General features: G+C 49.1%; 1 protein-coding gene across 5 annotated transcripts; it reads right to left on the bottom strand.

The window, feature by feature from the left end:
• Window positions 1-934: 934 nt before the first annotated feature.
• CDK11B (cyclin dependent kinase 11B) lies at window positions 935-17,469 on the bottom strand. 5 transcript variants are annotated; one of them, XM_077891626.1, is made up of 20 exons: window positions 17,311-17,469; window positions 16,713-16,836; window positions 15,815-15,930; window positions 13,628-13,755; window positions 11,628-11,766; window positions 7,094-7,230; window positions 6,479-6,601; window positions 6,068-6,163; window positions 5,831-5,989; window positions 5,480-5,545; window positions 4,842-5,017; window positions 4,153-4,243; window positions 2,922-3,043; window positions 2,665-2,770; window positions 2,313-2,434; window positions 2,127-2,234; window positions 1,933-2,049; window positions 1,666-1,814; window positions 1,384-1,573; window positions 935-1,286 (listed from the first exon to the last, which is right to left on the bottom strand). In XM_077891626.1, exons 2-20 carry the CDS (start codon window positions 16,821-16,823, stop codon window positions 1,194-1,196), a joined length of 2,349 nt encoding a protein of 782 aa, XP_077747752.1. In that variant the 5' UTR covers window positions 16,824-16,836; window positions 17,311-17,469; the 3' UTR covers window positions 935-1,193. The 5 variants fall into 5 exon arrangements, with proteins under 5 accessions (XP_077747752.1, XP_077747754.1, XP_077747755.1 ...); XM_077891628.1 differs by having other exon boundaries at window positions 4,842-5,011; XM_077891629.1 differs by having other exon boundaries at window positions 6,068-6,157.

Raw genomic sequence — 17,469 nt, 5'->3', positions numbered from 1 at the left:
CTCTGTGGGGTGGGGCCATTCAGCCTGTGCTCAGCTTGACGTGGGGAGCCTGGGGCCAGGACTCCTGACTTCCCTGCAGTGGCCTGGGGTGTGGGTGCAGTCCTCAGAAGCCAAGGCCAAGAGGGTTTTTCCTGGCTGGTCCTGGAGAAATGGGGTAAACTGACACCCAAATGTGAACAGCATCTTTGGGAGAGCAGGCTGAACCCGAGGATCCCGGGGGGCCTGGGTATGTGGTAGGTTTGCTCAGGGATGGGTGAGGCAGGAAGGCTGTGAAGGGCAGGCCTCTGGGGGGAGAGGGATGGGGGTTGGGGCAAGTGAGGCCCAGGAGTGGGGCCCCAGACAGGATCTGTGGTAGTGCCAATACAAGGGGCAGGTGGAAGGCCCCCGCAAGGGCAGGTGGCCCCCTTTGCCAGAGCTACACCCTGTCCAGCTAGACTGGGAGCTGGAGACCTGGCGGGACACATGGGTCAGAGGCATCCTTCCTCCCACCCTCCCACCATCCTTTTTCCAGAGAGCATGGGCCTGAGGCCCCTCCAGGCAGCACGAGTGAAGGACCAGTCCCCTAGGGGCTGAAAAGGACATACCACAGCTTTCCTCCAGGAATATTTTACTGTGGTCTTAAAATGCGTTAATGATCTTGTACAAAACTCACTGTGGCCAAGGGCTCACACACCAGGCTCTGGGGTGCCTGGGTCTGTGGATGCCCTGAGGGGCAGGAAGGTGTGAAGCAGGAGAGTGAAGATTAAAAGTAGAAAAAGCCCCCCCACACCCACCCCACGGCTCCATTCCAAATCAAGGCTATATTCTCACACCACAGCCCCCAGGGGTCAGCATACAAGTCTGCGTGTCGGGGATATGCTGTCCACACTGGCCACCTACTGATGCCCGCCCACTCCTTGCAGGGCAAGTCTGACACATCTGAAAAAATATAGCCTTTCCTTCCACAACAAGGAAAATGTGATTTAATTCTACAAATTTACAAGCCAAGATAAAATAAAAATGAAACGTGGAAAAGCAAACAGAACAGGCAGTCTGAGACTTGAGGTGGAGATCCAGGGCCGTCCCAGCCTGTGGCAGCTGAGTACACACAAAGCAGGGCTTGGGTCTGGACCTGCATGCTGCCTCCAGCACCGACCCCCGCCGAGTGTTCCTGAGCGGCCCCCATGGGACTGGGGTGGGCTCCGTACAGAACCTCAGAACTTGAGGCTGAAGCCAGGGCCCGCGGCTGAGGCCCCCTGGTTTGTGGTCGTGAGGTGGAAACCCGTCTCCTTCAGGTCGTCGTCGCCCTGGGGAGCAAGTGGTGCCGTGGGGCCCCGGCCGGGCCAGCCCCGCCTCAGGGAGCCCCCACACCTTCCCTCCTCCTCTGCTAGCCCTGCCCCTCACCAGCTGGCTGTAGCCTAGGCCTCCTTCCGGCGGCCGTGGGCTCGTGCCACGCTTCACCCTTTGCTGCTCACTCTTGGCGGGCCACGTGGGGAACATCGACGGGTCGATGGGGAGGGGCGTCTCTCGGAAGTACTCATGCTTGAGGCCATCCTCTGCACTGACTCTCCGCCCAGGGAAGTAGGTCAGGAACCTGGGAGGACAAGAGCAATTGGCACTTGGCACAGGGGTAGGGGTGGGCGTGGGCTGGGGCATAGGGGGTGCACGCCCTGCATGTTTACACACTTGTTCATGAGATCGAAACCCTGGTCTGAGAGCAGGGCCCCAAAGCGTTTGCGGAGATTATTATAGGGGTATTCAGTAAAGGTCATCTTCTTGACTGCGGGGAGGTCATTGTAGCCAGGCCAGATTTTCTCACTGGGGGTCCCCAGGTCCTGAGAGAGAGACAGAGAGAGATGTCTCAGAGCAGCCACAGCCTGCAGGGAAGGATCTGGTTTGGGGTGCCTGCGTACACCTCACAGGATGCCCTGCAGGTAGGAGCCACAGACAAACCTTAAACACTTTGTTGATCTGATCGATTTCCGACTTCCCAGGGAATAGTGGCTTCTGAGTCAGCAGCTCCCCAAAGATGCAGCCCACCGACCACATGTCCACAGCCGTGGAGTACTCCTGGGAGGCCAGGGGGCACACTCAGGGCTGGTGGGGCAGTGAGCGCAGGTTAGGCCCCCACAGCCCCCGGCACTCACCTTGGCACCCAGCAGCAGCTCTGGGGCACGGTACCACAGGGTCACCACGACTGGAGTGTAGGCCTTCAGAGGGGACCCATACTCCCTTGCCAGGCCAAAGTCCCCAACCTGCAAGGATGGAGGGTGGGCTATGGGCAGGCCCCCGAGGCCCGGGCATCAGGGGCCCCATGGGGTGAGCCCTATTACCTTGAGGATGCCGGCGTGGCTCAGCAGCAGGTTGGATGTCTTGAGGTCCCGGTGCAGGATCCAGTTGTCATGTAAGTGCTTCACCCCACGCAGCAGCTGGATCATCAGGGTCTTCACCTCCCCTAGAGAGCAAAGGGTCAGTCCCAGGTTATCTACCCACCTCAGGAGCGACCAGGCTTCTTGGGGTGTGTCCATCCTGGGGAGGCTCCCAGCTCAGCATGGCCCTCACATGCGCAAACACTCGTGCACAGCATGAGGAGGTCAGAGTTACAAGGTCAGGGACACGGCCTGCAGCTTGGGCAGCCCAAGCATGGGATGTTTCTCGTTGGAGACACTGGCCAGAGGGCCCCACCTGGCAGGAAAGGCTGCTTCATGGTCTCCATCAGGCTTTTGAGGTCATGTTCCACGTAGTTCATCACTATGTAGATCTTGTCCATATTGCTGCCCACGACAATTTCCTAGAGAAGGAAAGCCGGTCTGTGGGTGCCCTGCTCCTCTCAGGCCCCACCCCTGCAGTGGTTGATTCCTGGGGCATGGGCATGCAGAGACGGTAGGGAACTAGACCATGTGATGAGCATCAAGGCATGGACATTTTGGGGGCTGCCATACCCGGACAGTGACGATATTGGGGTGCTGCGCCTTCAGGATGGTGTTGATCTCTCTGAGAGATGTGATCGGGAAGCCCTCTTTCTCCTTCTCCATCTTCAGCCGCTTCAAGGCCACAATTTCATCTGAAAATGATTCAGAGACAGTCTGAGAAAACCTTTTACATACACACACTTGGCTGGGACCTGGGAAGCGTTTGTTTTGCACTGAAAAGCCTTGTTTTATTTTATTTTATTTTTTTTATTTTTTATTTTTTTTATTTATTTATGATAGTCACACAGAGAGAGAGAGAGAGAGAGAGAGAGGCGGAGACACAGGCAGAGGGAGAAGCAGGCTCCATGCACCGGGAGCCCGATGTGGGATTCGATCCCGGGTCTCCAGGATCGCGCCCTGGGCCAAAGGCAGGCGCCAAACCGCTGTGCCACCCAGGGATCCCGAAAAGCCTTGTTTTAATTGGAAAGTCCCGTATCACATCAGCACCACATAAAAAAGCCCAAATCTGTTGCCCAACAGAAACATTAGGCCTATTTCTAGACCAGCTGTTGTCCAAAATAGCTGAGAATTTTCCCATTTCTCTCTGTGATTTGCAATGAGACTCAGCAAACCTCAACATTTCAACACAGAAACATCCACCAGGGTCTTAGGTGGCTTCCCTGAGTTTCCAATACCCAGCTTCGGGTGCTGGGGAAGCTTCCGGTCCATGGCTCACACACCTGCTCAGGTGCTACCGCTCACCAGACTCCATACTCTGCTATGGGGCCGAAGTACCTGCTGTCACAACCAAGCAAGTGCAGAGCCTCATGGTCTGGCTGACCTCTGGACTCCACAGGCACCAACAAGTCAACTGCTCATGGGCCCACGAGTCATTAGCTGGCGCTCACAGGTAAGATGAGTCCATACCCAGGCATCTAGGGAGGGAGGACTCCCAGGAGAATTGGAACTGTGTTCAAGGACCTTGACACCGAGGGTGCCAAAGGCCAGGACAGCCACACCTGGATCTCAGTACCTGCAAACTGGCTGTGGCTCCAGCAGGACACCCTGCCTCTGTCGCAGTGCCTGCAGATGGCCTCGGAGACGCTGTGCACAGTAAACATGACAGGTTGGGCCCGAGAAATTGCAGTGGGTACACCCATGGACAATGTTCCTCAGAAGAAACTCCTTCCTGCCTGAGGATAGGTTCTCTGTGCCACATCTCCCCTTCCCCCCTCGGGGGACACCCCAACACTGTACACACCTGTCTTCTTGTCCTTTGCTCTGTACACTACCCCATAAGTGCCTTCTTCGATCCTGTTCAGGCACTGGAATTCCTCCACACTTCGACAGCCCTGGAAAGCAGCAGGTTGTGAGGATGCAGCAGCTGCAGCCGTACTTACACATGCAGTAAACCCTGCCTGGAATCTGGGGGTGGTGCCAGGAGTAGCCCTCCTCTCCAGTTTCTTCAGTGAGGATATGCTTCTTTTTTTTTTTTTTTTTTTTTAATTTTTATTTATTTATGATAGTCACAGAGAGAGAGAGAGGCAGAGACACAGGCAGAGGGAGAAGCAGGCTCCATGCACCAGGAGCCTGACGTGGGATTCGATCCCGGGTCTCCAGGATCGTGCCCTGGGCCAAAGGCAGGCGCCAAACCGCTGTGCCACCCAGGGATCCCGAGGATATGCTTCTTAAGAGATAAAACCAACATGAACAAAACCTCAGAAGGACCCATCCTTCTGAGCCAGGCCTGGCCTGCAGGCCCCACAATAAGAGAACACCGAGGGCAGTAGCACCCACAGCACCCCATCTCCAAAGCCCTGGCTTCCCTGGCTGCATGTATGACCCTGGTGGCAGATACCCACCAGGGGCCCCCCCCATGTGTTCTTAGCTACCGGCCTTGTCCACAATCAGCAAAGCTGAAATAACCCCGGGGTGGGGAGGACGTCTGACCTGCAGGGCAGGGAGGTACTTGGGCAGCTCCTGTTTGAGTTCAATGGGTGACAAGGCAGGAGAGTCGGGCACGAAGTCTCCTTCAGTCAGGGCACTGCTCTGTGGAGTGCCCTCACCGGCTTCTTCCTCCCCTTCCTCACTGTCACCGGAGTCTCGATCAAATCGGGACTCTGGAACTTCAAAAATTAAACCCAATTATGGAACCAGGAACAAGCATCGTCATCACCCCTCTCCTGCCCTGGGGCAGGGGGAACAGTGAGGGCATGTGGATGCTGTATACGGGCTGCGTATCCCACCATCCTGGACAGAGGGCGCTGGGGTCTTGGGGTTTACCAGCTCAGCTGTGAGCACCAGGAGGTGCTGACTGTGCTCAGAGGCAGCACACCCAGGACTTGTCCCAGGGCCTGAGGGCACCTCCCTGCCACATCTAAGCCATGGTGACACTCCGGACAATGCTCAGTATGGCCCCAGGAAGGGATGCTGGCCCTCCACAGTCACAAGCGCATCTCTCAGGGAGTTGGCTGCTTATGTCTCTGGGTCAGGCTACGCACACAAGACGGTGATCTACTTGCTTCAGAAAGGGCTGCAGTGCCAAGGGGCAGTGGAGGGAAGGACCATCCAACAGGGATGCCGCTCACCAACAAGGACGTGGTTCTCGCTCTCCCGCTCCCCGTCCTCACTCATCTCGTCCTCACTCACTTCCTCTGTAAGACAGAGAGGACGTCTGCTCAGACCTGCAAGGCCCCCGCACCACACAAGTTTGGGTTCTGCCTCTTTCTAGGGCTCTCCAGAACCTCTAGAGGCACAAACAGGATCTCCTTCAGCTAATGGAAAGCAAGAACCACTGTAAATAATCAATTTTAGAGTCTCATGTGAGTCCCAGATACCATAGGATTTTCTGTTTGGAAATATTTTTAAATCAAGAATTCAAATGATTTCTCTCGTTTCTAAACACCAAATGAAACCATGGTGCCCTGTGCCCTCCTCACCAGCCGACTGCCCAGACGCATCCTCGGAGTTGCTTCCTGTCTCCTCTTCCTCTTCCTCCTCCTCCTCTGATTCTTCACTGCTGCTCCCCTCCTCCTCTTCCTCCTCTTCCTCCTCCTCTTCTTCCTCCTCCTCCTCCTCTGAACCCGACCCCGACTCCGCTTCAGGAAGAAAACAGCTGGAAGTGCATGGCAGGGGGTGGTGGGCCCTCCCCGTGTGGCAGCAGAGCCGGTGGTTACCTGATGAGGACTCGGCAGAGCTGCTTTTCCTTTCACTATCACTGACGTCTTGTAGATCAGACAGCAGGTCTCTCTCTTCCATTTTCTCTTCTTTTACTTACGAAACAAACCATCAAAGGTGAACATAGAAAACATTTTACAATAAACAAGACCTGATGGCAGCTCCATCAGTCTCTCGCAGAGACTGTGGTCTGTAGGACAACACAGCTCACCCACACTGCTCTCAAAGACCTGTAACCAATGTCCCCACCAACAGACAAATAGGCTTCACACAAATGATGGTCCCACCACACGATACGAAAACACTTGAGCCTATCATTTCATTGCACAAAAAGAGTGAATTTTGTGCTAGACTATTTGTCACCAGAAAGCTGTCGCAGGCTGACCCCAGGAGGTTCTGCGCACCCTCACCTGGCTTCCGGCCGTCCGTCAGCTCAAACCTTTCCCGAGGTGGCCGTAGCGGGCTGCGACTCCAGTGGCTTGCTTTCACTTTGTCACCATAGTCTTCTCTCATCGTTCGGTGATGTGCAGAAACTGGGGTGCCAAACACAGTGGGAGGTGGTGTGGCAGCACCATCTCCAGCAGAGCCCAACCTCGATCAGATCCCACCCACACCCTGGCTGGTGGTGACGCACTACACGTACTCATAGCCCTGGCCGCACTGGCATGGAGGCAGCAAACTCTTTCTGAGGACCCACATGGACCTTCCAGAATCTTCTCTATTGGTCAGAAAAGAGAGAGCCACCACCTACCTCTTCAAGCCTATGCCTCACCAGCGTGGGCAGCAGACACAAGTGACATGTGACACCTGGTGCAGCTGTCCAGAACCAGGCCTGGGAAGGTCCTGTGGCTGCACACCCTCACCTCATACCTCAAGGAACTGTGGCCTTCCCCAGCCTGAGCCCCACGGCCTGTCCCCACTTGGCTCTGTCACCATCCAGAGCACTTCATCCTTCAGGGTCACTACGCAGCCCTGAGCTCACCCATGGGAACAGCACCCCAACCGCAGAGTGCGCCCCCACACACCTTCCCTCCGGGCCTCGCGTTCCTTCCGTCGCTCCTCAGCGCGCCGCTCCCGTTCTTTCTGTTCCCGCTGCTCTTTCTGCTGCTCACGCATCTTCCGTTCCCTCTCCCGCTTCCTCTCCAGCTGCTCAAGGCGGTCCCTGCAACAAGCACAGCCCAACTCTCTCTCTCCGCAAACACAAAGTTTTCTTTTTTTACCCCAAGAGCTTTTTGCTGAAATTTAAAAATCGCCATTTAGGTTGTTCAATCCATAAAGGGCTCTTTAAAGATTTTATTTGACAAAGAGAGAGAACAATTAAAGTGAGTGGCAGAGGGAGAAGCAGACTCCCCGCTGAGCAGGAAGCCCAACACAAGGCTTGATCACAGAACCCTGAGAGCATAACCTGAGCCAAAGGCAGAGACTTAACCAACTAAGCCACTCAGGTGCACCATAAAGAGCTTTTTATTTTTTTTAATTTATTTTTTAAAAAGATTTTATTTATTCATGAGAGACACACACACAGAGAGAGGCAGAGACACAGGCAGAGGGAGAGGCAGGCTCCACGAGCCTGTGTGTATCTCTCATGAATAAATAAATAAAATCTTAAAAAAAAAAAGCTAATATATTTTTAAAAAAGAAAAAAAGAGTATCAGTACACACAAACAGAAATGAGCATAAAGAATGGTGAAAATGGAACAAGGCCTGTGGTACAATCACTGGTACCAACTTGGGGCCCATCAGAGGTTACCACTGCAGAAGGCTGGGATTCTAGAACTATTCTGTATGTGCCCAGAGTCCAAACTGTTGCAAAATAAAAACTAATTTAACACATGAAATCCAACCACAGAATTCCATTTTTCATATATTTATAAAATTGTGTAATCATCACAAGCCAGTTTTAAAACATTTCCATCACCTGATATGGCCCCTCATGCCCATCTGTGGCTAGCTTCTAGCCTGCCCCACGAAACTGTTTCTCTGCTTGGGATTCTGTGGACATTCCTTCTGCTTGCTTTGGGTTGAGCCTGCTTCTCTCTTCTGCTTTCTGGGGGTAGCTCAGGATGCTGACTGACAATTTCCTTTTCTGTTTATCAGTGCTTAAAAACCAAAACATCTCACTCTACAACACGGCTTTTTCTGTATCCCTAACTTTTGGCATGCTGTGTTTTTCCTGCAGTTCAAGTTTTTTTTTTTTTTAAGTTCCATGCTCAGTGAGGCGCCTAAAGCAGGGCTTGAACTCATGACCCTGAGATCAAGAGTCAGACGCTTAACTGACTAAACCACCCAGTGCCCCTGCTTTTCCTTTTAATTTCTTCTTTGGGTCATGGGTGATTTGGAAAAAGACTGTTGAATATCCGAACATTCAAAGTTGAGGATTTCCCCAGCTTTGTGTTGATTTCTACTTTAATCCTTTTGTGGTAAGGTGTGCTTTGTACAATTTTAATTCTCTGGGATTTGAAACTTGTTGTGTGGACCACATGTGATCTGTGTTGGACAATATCCCCTCTTGAAGTGAGTGTGTACTCTGCAGCTGTGGATGGAGTGCTGTATGCAGGTGAGACTGAGCCGGTACAGGCTACTTTCTAGACACCTTACATCCTTGTTTTGTCTAGTTGTTCTATCAACAAGAGTATCGGGACTGAAATTTCCAATTAGATTTGATGAACTGCCTATTTCTTTCAGCTGTTTGTTTTTGCATCATGTATTCTTTCTGCTGTCAGGCACATACTCTTTCACTACCATCACTTCTTCCTGACCTACAGACCCTTCTGTCTTTGGTAAGCCTGTGTCAGTGCTGGTCTGACTTGTTAGAGAACTCTGATGCCATGCCTATTGCTGAGCCACTGGTGGTCTGTGGTTGCTGTGGGTATGATACATCTCCGTCCACACGTTTAATTTTGCCCTACTTTTGTCCTTCACTCTAAGAGGTCTTCCTTACAGACAACATACATACTGGACCTTGCTTTGCTATCAAAGAACCCCTTTGAGATATAGAAACTACTGCATGTTTCATGTAATTACGGATTTGGCTGAACTTAGTTTTGTTGTTGTTTTGATGTCTTCTTTCTGTTTTTTTTTAGGTCCTGTTTCTCTGCCTTTTTTTTTTTTTTTTTTTTTTTTAAGATTTATTTATTTATGAGAGACACACAGAGAGAGAGACAGGCAGAGACACAAAGGGTGCAGCAGGCTCCATTCAGGAAGCCCGACAAGGGACCCGATCCTGGGTCTCCAGGATCACGCCCCGGGCCAAAGGTAGGTGCTAAACCGCTGAGCCACCCAGGGATTCCGTTTTGGGTTTAAACAAGGATTTTTTAGAATGCCATGTTAATACCTGTTTGTACTACTTTGTTGGTTATTTTCCTAGCAGTTGCTCTAGCAACAGCAGTATGCACCTTATTAGGTTAATAAGGAACATTTGTAGATTCTGTTATGTTAACCTATGCCTTTACCATTTCTGGAGCTTCTCTTTCCTCCTGAATAGGATTACTTTCTGCTGTCATTTCCATTCAAAACAAAGGTCTTTTCTGAGTATTTAAGGTGGGTCTTACTAACAATGGATTCCACCAGTTTATCTTTATCTCTCCTCACTTTTGAAGAGCAGTTTTGCTGGATACAGAATTCCCAGTTGCCAGGTTTTCTTTCAGCAGTGCGACCATGCCATTCCACTACCTTCTGCCTTCTGCCCCCCACTGATTCTGAGAAGTCAGCCACCAATCACACTAAAGCCCCCCTTTTATGTAATTTTTTCTCCCGCTGCCTTTCTAGATTTTCTTCTGTGAAAAGTGAAACCAGTTTCACTGTTTAACTAATTAATTCATGAGACACATAGAGAGGCAGATAGACAAAGGGAGCATTCATTCATTCATGAGAGACACAGAGAGAGGGGCAGACAGACAGAATGAGGGAGAAGCATGCTCCTCGCAGAGAGCCCAATGCGGTACTCGATCCTGGGACCAGGATCACGCCCTGAGCCAAAGGCAGACACTCAAGCATTGAACCACCCAGGTGTCCTTCACCAGTTTCACTTTGATTTGACTTTCTATTTATCCTACTGGGGTACTGAGCTTCTTAAATGTATAAATGTTTTTCATTATATAAAAAAAAATCTTTGTGCTGCTTCCTTCTCTCCTGGGATCGCCAATTATAGGATGTTAGAACAAAATGCTGTCCCACAGACCTTTGAGGCTCTGTTCATCTTTCATCAATTCTCTCCATTCTTCAGAGTATAATTTCTGTTGCTCCATTTCAAGTTCTTGCTAATCTGGAACACTTGGTTTCTACTGGCCCATGTGAACAGATCTAGGGCTAAAGAGATGCTTTCTCTTCGGAATCCAAGTACACACAGATGTGTAGTTGGAGACTAATGTCTAAGAGTCTGGTGTCTCAGCTCCCAGGCTGCTACAAAGTCTTTAGGATTTCCTTGTTTGAAAAAAAACCACAGTCTATTTCTGCTATGATGCAGAGAACTCTAAGCAATGTATTTCCTTGGTTTTCCTGGCTTAGGCCACCTAGAACAGAGCTTAGTACAGAGCAGGGCCTCAATAAATACTTGCCCAGAGCAAATGATGAAATCACTCTACATCAGACTTCTCTTGGGCACAGAGTGTGTGTCAGAATTTCTTTTTTTTTGTGTGTGTGTGTCAGAATTTCTATACATGAAATGGGCTACCTCCGAGAGGGCCTTACTATACTCGAACACAGTACTGCAACGAAAACATAGTACATAGCACTCCCATCCTTCTCACAAGGCATGCCCCAACCTAAAGTACCAAGCTCAGAGGTATTTACAATTCCTCCTCCCCCTTACCAGGAAACAGCTGACAAGATCTATGAATATCACTTCTTCCTATTCTACCTTCCTTTCCCTTTCCATCATTATGCATTTGGCCTCGAAACTTCACTCCTGCGTCTGAGTTAATAGACCCAGCTCCTGCTAGCAATGCCCCTTCCTTCAAGTACAAATCACACTCTTATACAGGGTCTCGAGACACAATGGCCAGGCGGTCCCCCTTGCTCCAAGTACTTCCCCCAGCAGCCTCCACCTGTAGGAAACCAACACACAGAGTTCCATTTCCTTCACAATTTTTTCTCAGGAAGACCCACACCCATTTCTGTCTTTACAGATGAAGTAAAGGGACGCCTAGGTGGCTCAGCGGTTGAGTGCCCGCCTTCAGCCCAGGGCATGATCCTGGAGTCCCGGGATCAAGTCCCACATCGGGCTCCCTGCATGGAGCCTGCTTCTCCCTCTGCCTGTATCTCTGCTCCACCCACCCCGCCCGTGTGTGTGTGTGTGTGTGCGCGCGCCTCTCATGAATAAATAAAATCTTAAAAAATAATAATAAATAAAGATGCAGTAAAAACTCGATCCCTGCAGGACAGATGTCTTGGTTAGCACCACCCTACAATACTGCACCATGACTCTGGGCTCCCAAACCACTTCTGCATCACATCTGTGTTATGCTGCCAGGTTATTGTGTGTGTCTTTCGTCACTCTGTGGGGCTGCTGGCCATCAGGAGTGCTCAGTTCAGGCTCCTTAGCAAATTGCGCTCACTCACCTCTCCCTCCTGGAGTGTTCCCGAGCCATCTCCCTCCTCTTCTGCCTCTCCCACTCTCTGCGAGCCTTATCCTGCTCCTCTCGGTGTCGCTTCCGGCGCTCATGCTCTCGTTCTTTTTCCTTTGCTCTAGCGTGCTTCCCTAAGGAGAAAGAGAGTGTCACATAAAGGGATCCAACTCCCAAAACTTAATTTAAAATACCCCATGAGGGATCCCTGGGTGGCGCAGCGGTTTGGCGCCTGCCTTTGGCCCAGGGCGCGATCCTGGAGACCCAGGATCGAATCCCACGTCTGGCTCCCGGTGCATGGAGCCTGCTTCTCCCTCTGCCTGTGTCTCTGGCTCTGTCTCTCCTTCTCTCTCTCAAGAATAAATAAATAAAATCTTTAAAAAAAATAAAATAAAATAAAATAAAATACCCCATGAAGAAAAGAATATTTAATTAATGACTTGGAAAAATGATCACAATTTTATGTTCAAAAAAACAAACAAACAGTGAGGACTTAAAACCCAATGCAGTGGGGCTCCAAACAAGGAAAAAATAACGTGATTATGACTGAATAGAATTGTAATTCTTGCCTTGTCTTTCAATTTTCTGTATTAAACTATGATTGGACACTAGCTGACCCCTGAACAACACACAGCAGGAGCACGGACACCCAGTGCAGTCAGAAATCCAAGGATAACTGAGCCTGAACATTTAATCAGAAGTCTTAGTGGCAACACAGTTGAGTAACACCTCTTTTGTGTGTTATATGTGTTCCCTACTGTACTCTTACAAACCTGTAAGCTACAGAAAAGAGATATCATTAGAAGAATTAGGAGGGACACCTGGGTGGCTCAGGGGTTGAGTGTGTGATCTTGGGGTCCTGGGATCAAGTCCTGCATTGGGCTCCCTGCAGGGAACCTGCTTCTCCTTCTGCCTATGTTTTTCATGAATGAATAAATAAAATATTAAAAAGGAGAGAGGCAAAAGGTTTGTGGTACCATCCTGGGTTTACCAGTAAATAGCCGTATACAAACAGACCCCAGAATTTGAGCCCGTGTTGTTCAAGGGTCAGCTATATACTAGTTTCATAATTAAAAACCAACAAACAGCACTGTTCATAAAGAACACAGGACAAAGCTTAGCTCCTTCTGGTGGATTTCCATCTGGTGGGACAGAACCCTGTTCATCAACTGCCATTTTTAACAATGAGATTAAAACTAGATGCCAAGGCATCTTAATTAATATCCTTAAGAATCTCTTCATATGGACGTCTGGGTAGCTCAGTGGTTGAGCATCTGCCTTTGACTCAAGGTGTGATCCCAGGGTCCTGGGATTAAGTCTGGTATTGGGCTCCCCACAGGGAGCCTGCTTATCCCTCTGCTTTTGTCTCTACCTCTGTGTCTCTTGTGAATAAATACATAAGGTCTTAAACATAAAAGAACTCTTTAATAATAATGGTAGAACATCAAACCCATCTGGACTTCCATCAATCATCCTTTTTTATCCCCAGTTAAATTTTTTTTTTTTTTTATAAATTTTAATTTTTTTCTAATTTATGATAGTCACAGAGAGAGAGAGAGAGAGAGAGAGAGAGAGAGGCAGAGACATAGGCAGAGGGAGAAGCAGGCTCCATGCACCGGGAGCCCGATGTGGGATTCGATCCCGGGTCTCCAGGATCGCGCCCTGGGCCAAAGGCAGGCGCTAAACCACTGCCCCACCCAGGGATCCCGTATCCCCAGTTAAATTAATTCAACACTGAATTGCTATAAATATTGCAAATATATCCCCTATATTTGTTGAATTAAGACAGAATTACATTTAAACTAACCCAAAACATAACAAGGGGGGAAAAAAACATCAGAATGATCCACAAAATATTTATGCTTTCAACTAAAATTTCACTTTCTCTTCTCTTTCAATTGTGCTATGGAGAAAGCAGCAGATCATGATATAGGAAACAGACCATTCTTGAACATGATACAAATAAATAAAAACTCAAAAATAAAGCTTCTGTACCCCCTTCCGCTGAATGGCTACGATGCCTACGTTTCTCTTTCCTCTTTTCATCTTTCCTGTGATGAGCTTTTTCTTTCCGAGACATTTGTTGTGGTGGTTTGATAGCCAAAGAATCATCTTCCTCTCCTCTGAAATAAGACACAACAGCGTCACATCATAGTAAAGGAAGTAATGCAAGGAACATCACAGCACCATGGAGCTTCTCCAACCCAGAAAAATGCAGTGTTCAGAATACAAAAAAGTTTAATCTAAACCATCATTTTAAACAGGACACTACAAAACTTAAGCCAAGACTGCTTATTAAATACAGACTCAAATCAAAAGTATAAGTGAAAAACCAATGTGTATGTATAACGACGTCTCTCTGAGGAAACTTTAGAGGGCAATGGACATGCTCATTACCCGGATTACAGTGACAACCACACAAGTGTATACGAATACATCAAACTGCACGCTTCATATATATGTAATTTATCATTTATACATCAACAATGCTGTTAAAAAAAAGATATTATGGTAATTTAATGACCCCCAAATGTCCCTCAATGATATCTTCAATGGCCTATATGACCAAAATCCCGGGAGACTTCTTGATCTACGTCTCTTTCTTTCTTTTCTTCCTTTCTTTCCTTCCTTTCCTTCCTTTCTTTCCTTTCTTTCTTTCTTTCTTTATTTCTTTCTTTCTTTATTTATGATAGTCACACAGAGAGAGAGAGAGAGAGGCAGAGACACAGGCAGAGGGAGAAGCAGGCTCCATGCACAAGGAGCCCGACGTGGGATTCGATCCCGGGTCTCCAGGATCGCGCCCTGGGCCAAAGGCAGGCGCTAAACCGCTGCGCCACCCAGGGATCCCTACGTCTGTTTCTTAATTTCTGGTTAGGTTGGCTTTAATTATTTGATGGAGGGATCCCTGGATGGCGCAGCGGTTTAGCGCCTGCCTTTGGCCCAGGGCGCGATCCTGAAGACCCGGGATCGAATCCCACGTCGGGCTCCTTGTGCATGGAGCCTGCTTCTCCCTCTGCCTGTGTCTCTGCCTCTCTCTCTCTCTCTGTGTGACTATCATAAATAAATAAAAAATTTTTAAAAAATTATTTGATGGATAATTGGGCGCTGAAGATGGATACAAGAAGGAATCAAGTGTAAAAAAAAAAAAAAAAAAAAGGAAGGAATCAAGTGGGGCAGGAAGAAATGTTAGATAGAACATTTTTCTAAATGTTTCTGCCCACAGGCCTTGCTTAATATACTTCAGTACTGTAGTGTGGTTTATCTGTGTACAATTTTAGGCAGTGATTTTACTCATCAAAAGCACACAGCACAATTATGTAAATGTACCTTGGGAGGGACGCCTGGGGGACTCAGTTGTAAATGTCTTGCCTTCAGCTCAGGTCATGATCTCAGAGTCCTGGGATCAAGCCCCACGTCGGGCTCCCTGCTCAGTGAGGTGTCTGTCTCTCCTTCTCTGCTTCTGCCCCTCCCTCTGCTCACACACTCTTCCCCCGCCAAAAAAATTAAAATCTTAAAAAGTAATAAAGAATAAATAAATGTAACCTGTGAATGGGGTAGATTTGACTAAATGACAACTGCAAGGAAAGGGATATACACTCAATCTTTTCCTTCTTTTTAAAAAATTTTATTTATTTGAGAGAAAGAAAGTGAGAGACAGACCACTTGTGGAGAGGAAGGGGCAAAGGAAGAGGGAGAAACAGACTCCCTGCTGAGCAGAGAGCCTGATGTGAGGTTTGATCCCAGGACCCTGAGATCATGACCTGAGCTGAAGGCAGACACTTCAACTGAGCCACTGTCACCCCTCATTCAATCTTTTCATAAGAGATGTGAGGTAGAAACTGATACCATGCGGAGTCCATCTCAACTGTGAGGTACACCTAAAGTCACGATTAAGGGGACACTGTAGTTAAGCTTCTGCCTTCAGTTCAGGTAATAATCCTAGGGTCCTGGGATGAGTCCTACATGGGGCTCCTTGTTCAGCAGGAGTTTGCTTCCCCTCTGCCTACCATTCCCCTTGCTTGTGCTCACATGCTCTTCCTCCCTCTTCTGACAAATAAGTAATAAAATAAAATAAAAAAGAAAACGACTACAGTTTCAAAGTAATGGTGGGACCAATCCTGCCTCCACAGTGAAGCACATGTGTAGCCTGGACACCTTCCTCATTGTGCACCTCACCCCCACCTGTCTTCCATGGAGTCCTCTCTTCTGTATGGCGAATTCCGTATTGTAATCTCCATGCGGTGGTCCCTCAGCTCCCCCTCCTCAAGGGAATCCCGCTTGGAATCCCGGTCATCAGACTAAGAAGCAAGAGAAAGTCATTTTCCTCACAGATAAGTGTCTTTTTAATGATAATCAAACCTTGCCAACATCCAAAAACAAAGTTTCACATATACTTTGAAAGGACCAATGTTATGAAATGTAAAAAACATTCACTCAAATCATACAACGTTATGATTAAAACTCTGTAAATTCAGAAACTGAGATGAAAAATCTGAAACCAGTATACAGGATCAGGAATATTAAGACTCTGCCAAGTATGCTACTTGTTTATATAACCTGAAATTGAGCCTTAAAGCATATTTTATGCCAAATACTTTGTGCTATCTCAGAAATAGTTAAGGGTGACTAGCATTATCAGAAGCTACTTCTGCCAATATCTCTTTCAAAATTACCAAAAGTTTCTCTAAATATGTTATGCAAACCAAAAAAGGAAAAGACAGAATATTAATTCCAACGTAACTTCCTACTATCCTTAACAAACTTAGAGATGGTGCCACAAACAGAAATACTGATATGAGAAAATTTAGTTCAATAGCACTAATGAATTTAGGCTCAAAGTACTTCATGCTCCATGTAGATCCTGCCATCTACACACAGCTGTAATACGTTATCAACGTGTCTTCAATGTAAACTGAGTATTTGAATGTTTTTGTTAATTTTAGAATAGATTTTGGGCTCACCTGAGACATTTGGAAGTACAAAAGAACTTCACCGAAGAAGCGTTGTTCTAATGGAAAAACGAGGGCAAAGAAATTAAATCTCCTTTAAGAAAACCACTTACTTAAAAAACATGGCTTACATTTTTTAAGCGTTTTATCTCTGCTTTCTCTTCTTGTTCCTTCCGTCTTTTCTTTTCCTGAAGAATCTCATCTAAAGTTTTCACTTTCCAAGAGTCCTTTTCATCACCCATTGGAGTTAAGACACTGCAAAGAGAAGAGAATTGGAGCAAGGGCAGGACGCTGGCAGTGTGGCTGCGAAGGCGCCGACGGGGCGGCAGAGGTTGTCGTCGGGGCGGGTGTGAGGGCAACTACCGTGATGGGAGTGGGCGTAGTCGGGGCAGCCGTCGGGGGGGGGGGGCCGCCGTCAAGGGGGCGTGAGGGGAGCTGCCGGACGGGTGGGGGCCGCCCCCGCGCCCCGGTGGCAGGACAGCCCCTTGGTGCGGAGCCCGCTCCCCGGCCCCCCGCGCCCGAGGTCTGACGTCAGGAGGGTCCGGGCGGCCGGCGTGCGGCGCTGCGACGCGGCGGCGGCTGGGACCCTCGTCCCTCGGCTCGGCCGCCACGAGCCCGGGTTCGGGCCCGACGCCGCCTCAACGCCCAGCGCCGCGCGGGGTCCGCTTGGTCCCAAGAGCTCAGGGAGGCGGCTGCGCCTGCCGCCCGCTCCGGCCCTCCGCCACTCACCCCTGTGCTGTTGCCGCTGCTGCTACCGTCGCCGCTACCGCCGGTCCCGGAGCCTGAGGAGAAACAGCGCCCGGCGCGCGCCAGTAGCGTCCCCACTTCCTGCGTCGGCGCGGACAGATGGCGCACGGGGGCGTAGCCCGCCGCCCCTCGCGACGAGGA

The sequence above is a fragment of the Canis aureus genome, chromosome 3, assembly GCF_053574225.1.
Source record: "Canis aureus isolate CA01 chromosome 3, VMU_Caureus_v.1.0, whole genome shotgun sequence".
Classification (NCBI taxonomy): domain Eukaryota; kingdom Metazoa; phylum Chordata; class Mammalia; order Carnivora; family Canidae; genus Canis; species Canis aureus.
The sequence above is the reverse complement of the archived record's forward strand: the minus strand, read 5'-3'. Positions and strand labels throughout refer to the sequence as shown.

What these genes read in the sequence shown, in the direction of transcription:
- CDK11B (XM_077891626.1), bottom strand. Translation starts at nt 16,823, where the DNA reads ATGGGTGATGAAAAGGACTCTTGGAAAGTGAAAACTTTAGATGAGATT. An exon ending in GAAGCAGCCTTTCCTGCCAG is followed by an intron (nt 2,435 to 2,664) that starts GTGGGGCCCTCT and finishes TTTGCTCTCTAG; the next exon opens with GGGAGGTGAAGACCCTGATG. An exon ending in GCCACGCCGGCATCCTCAAG is followed by an intron (nt 2,235 to 2,312) that starts GTAATAGGGCTC and finishes CCATCCTTGCAG; the next exon opens with GTTGGGGACTTTGGCCTGGC.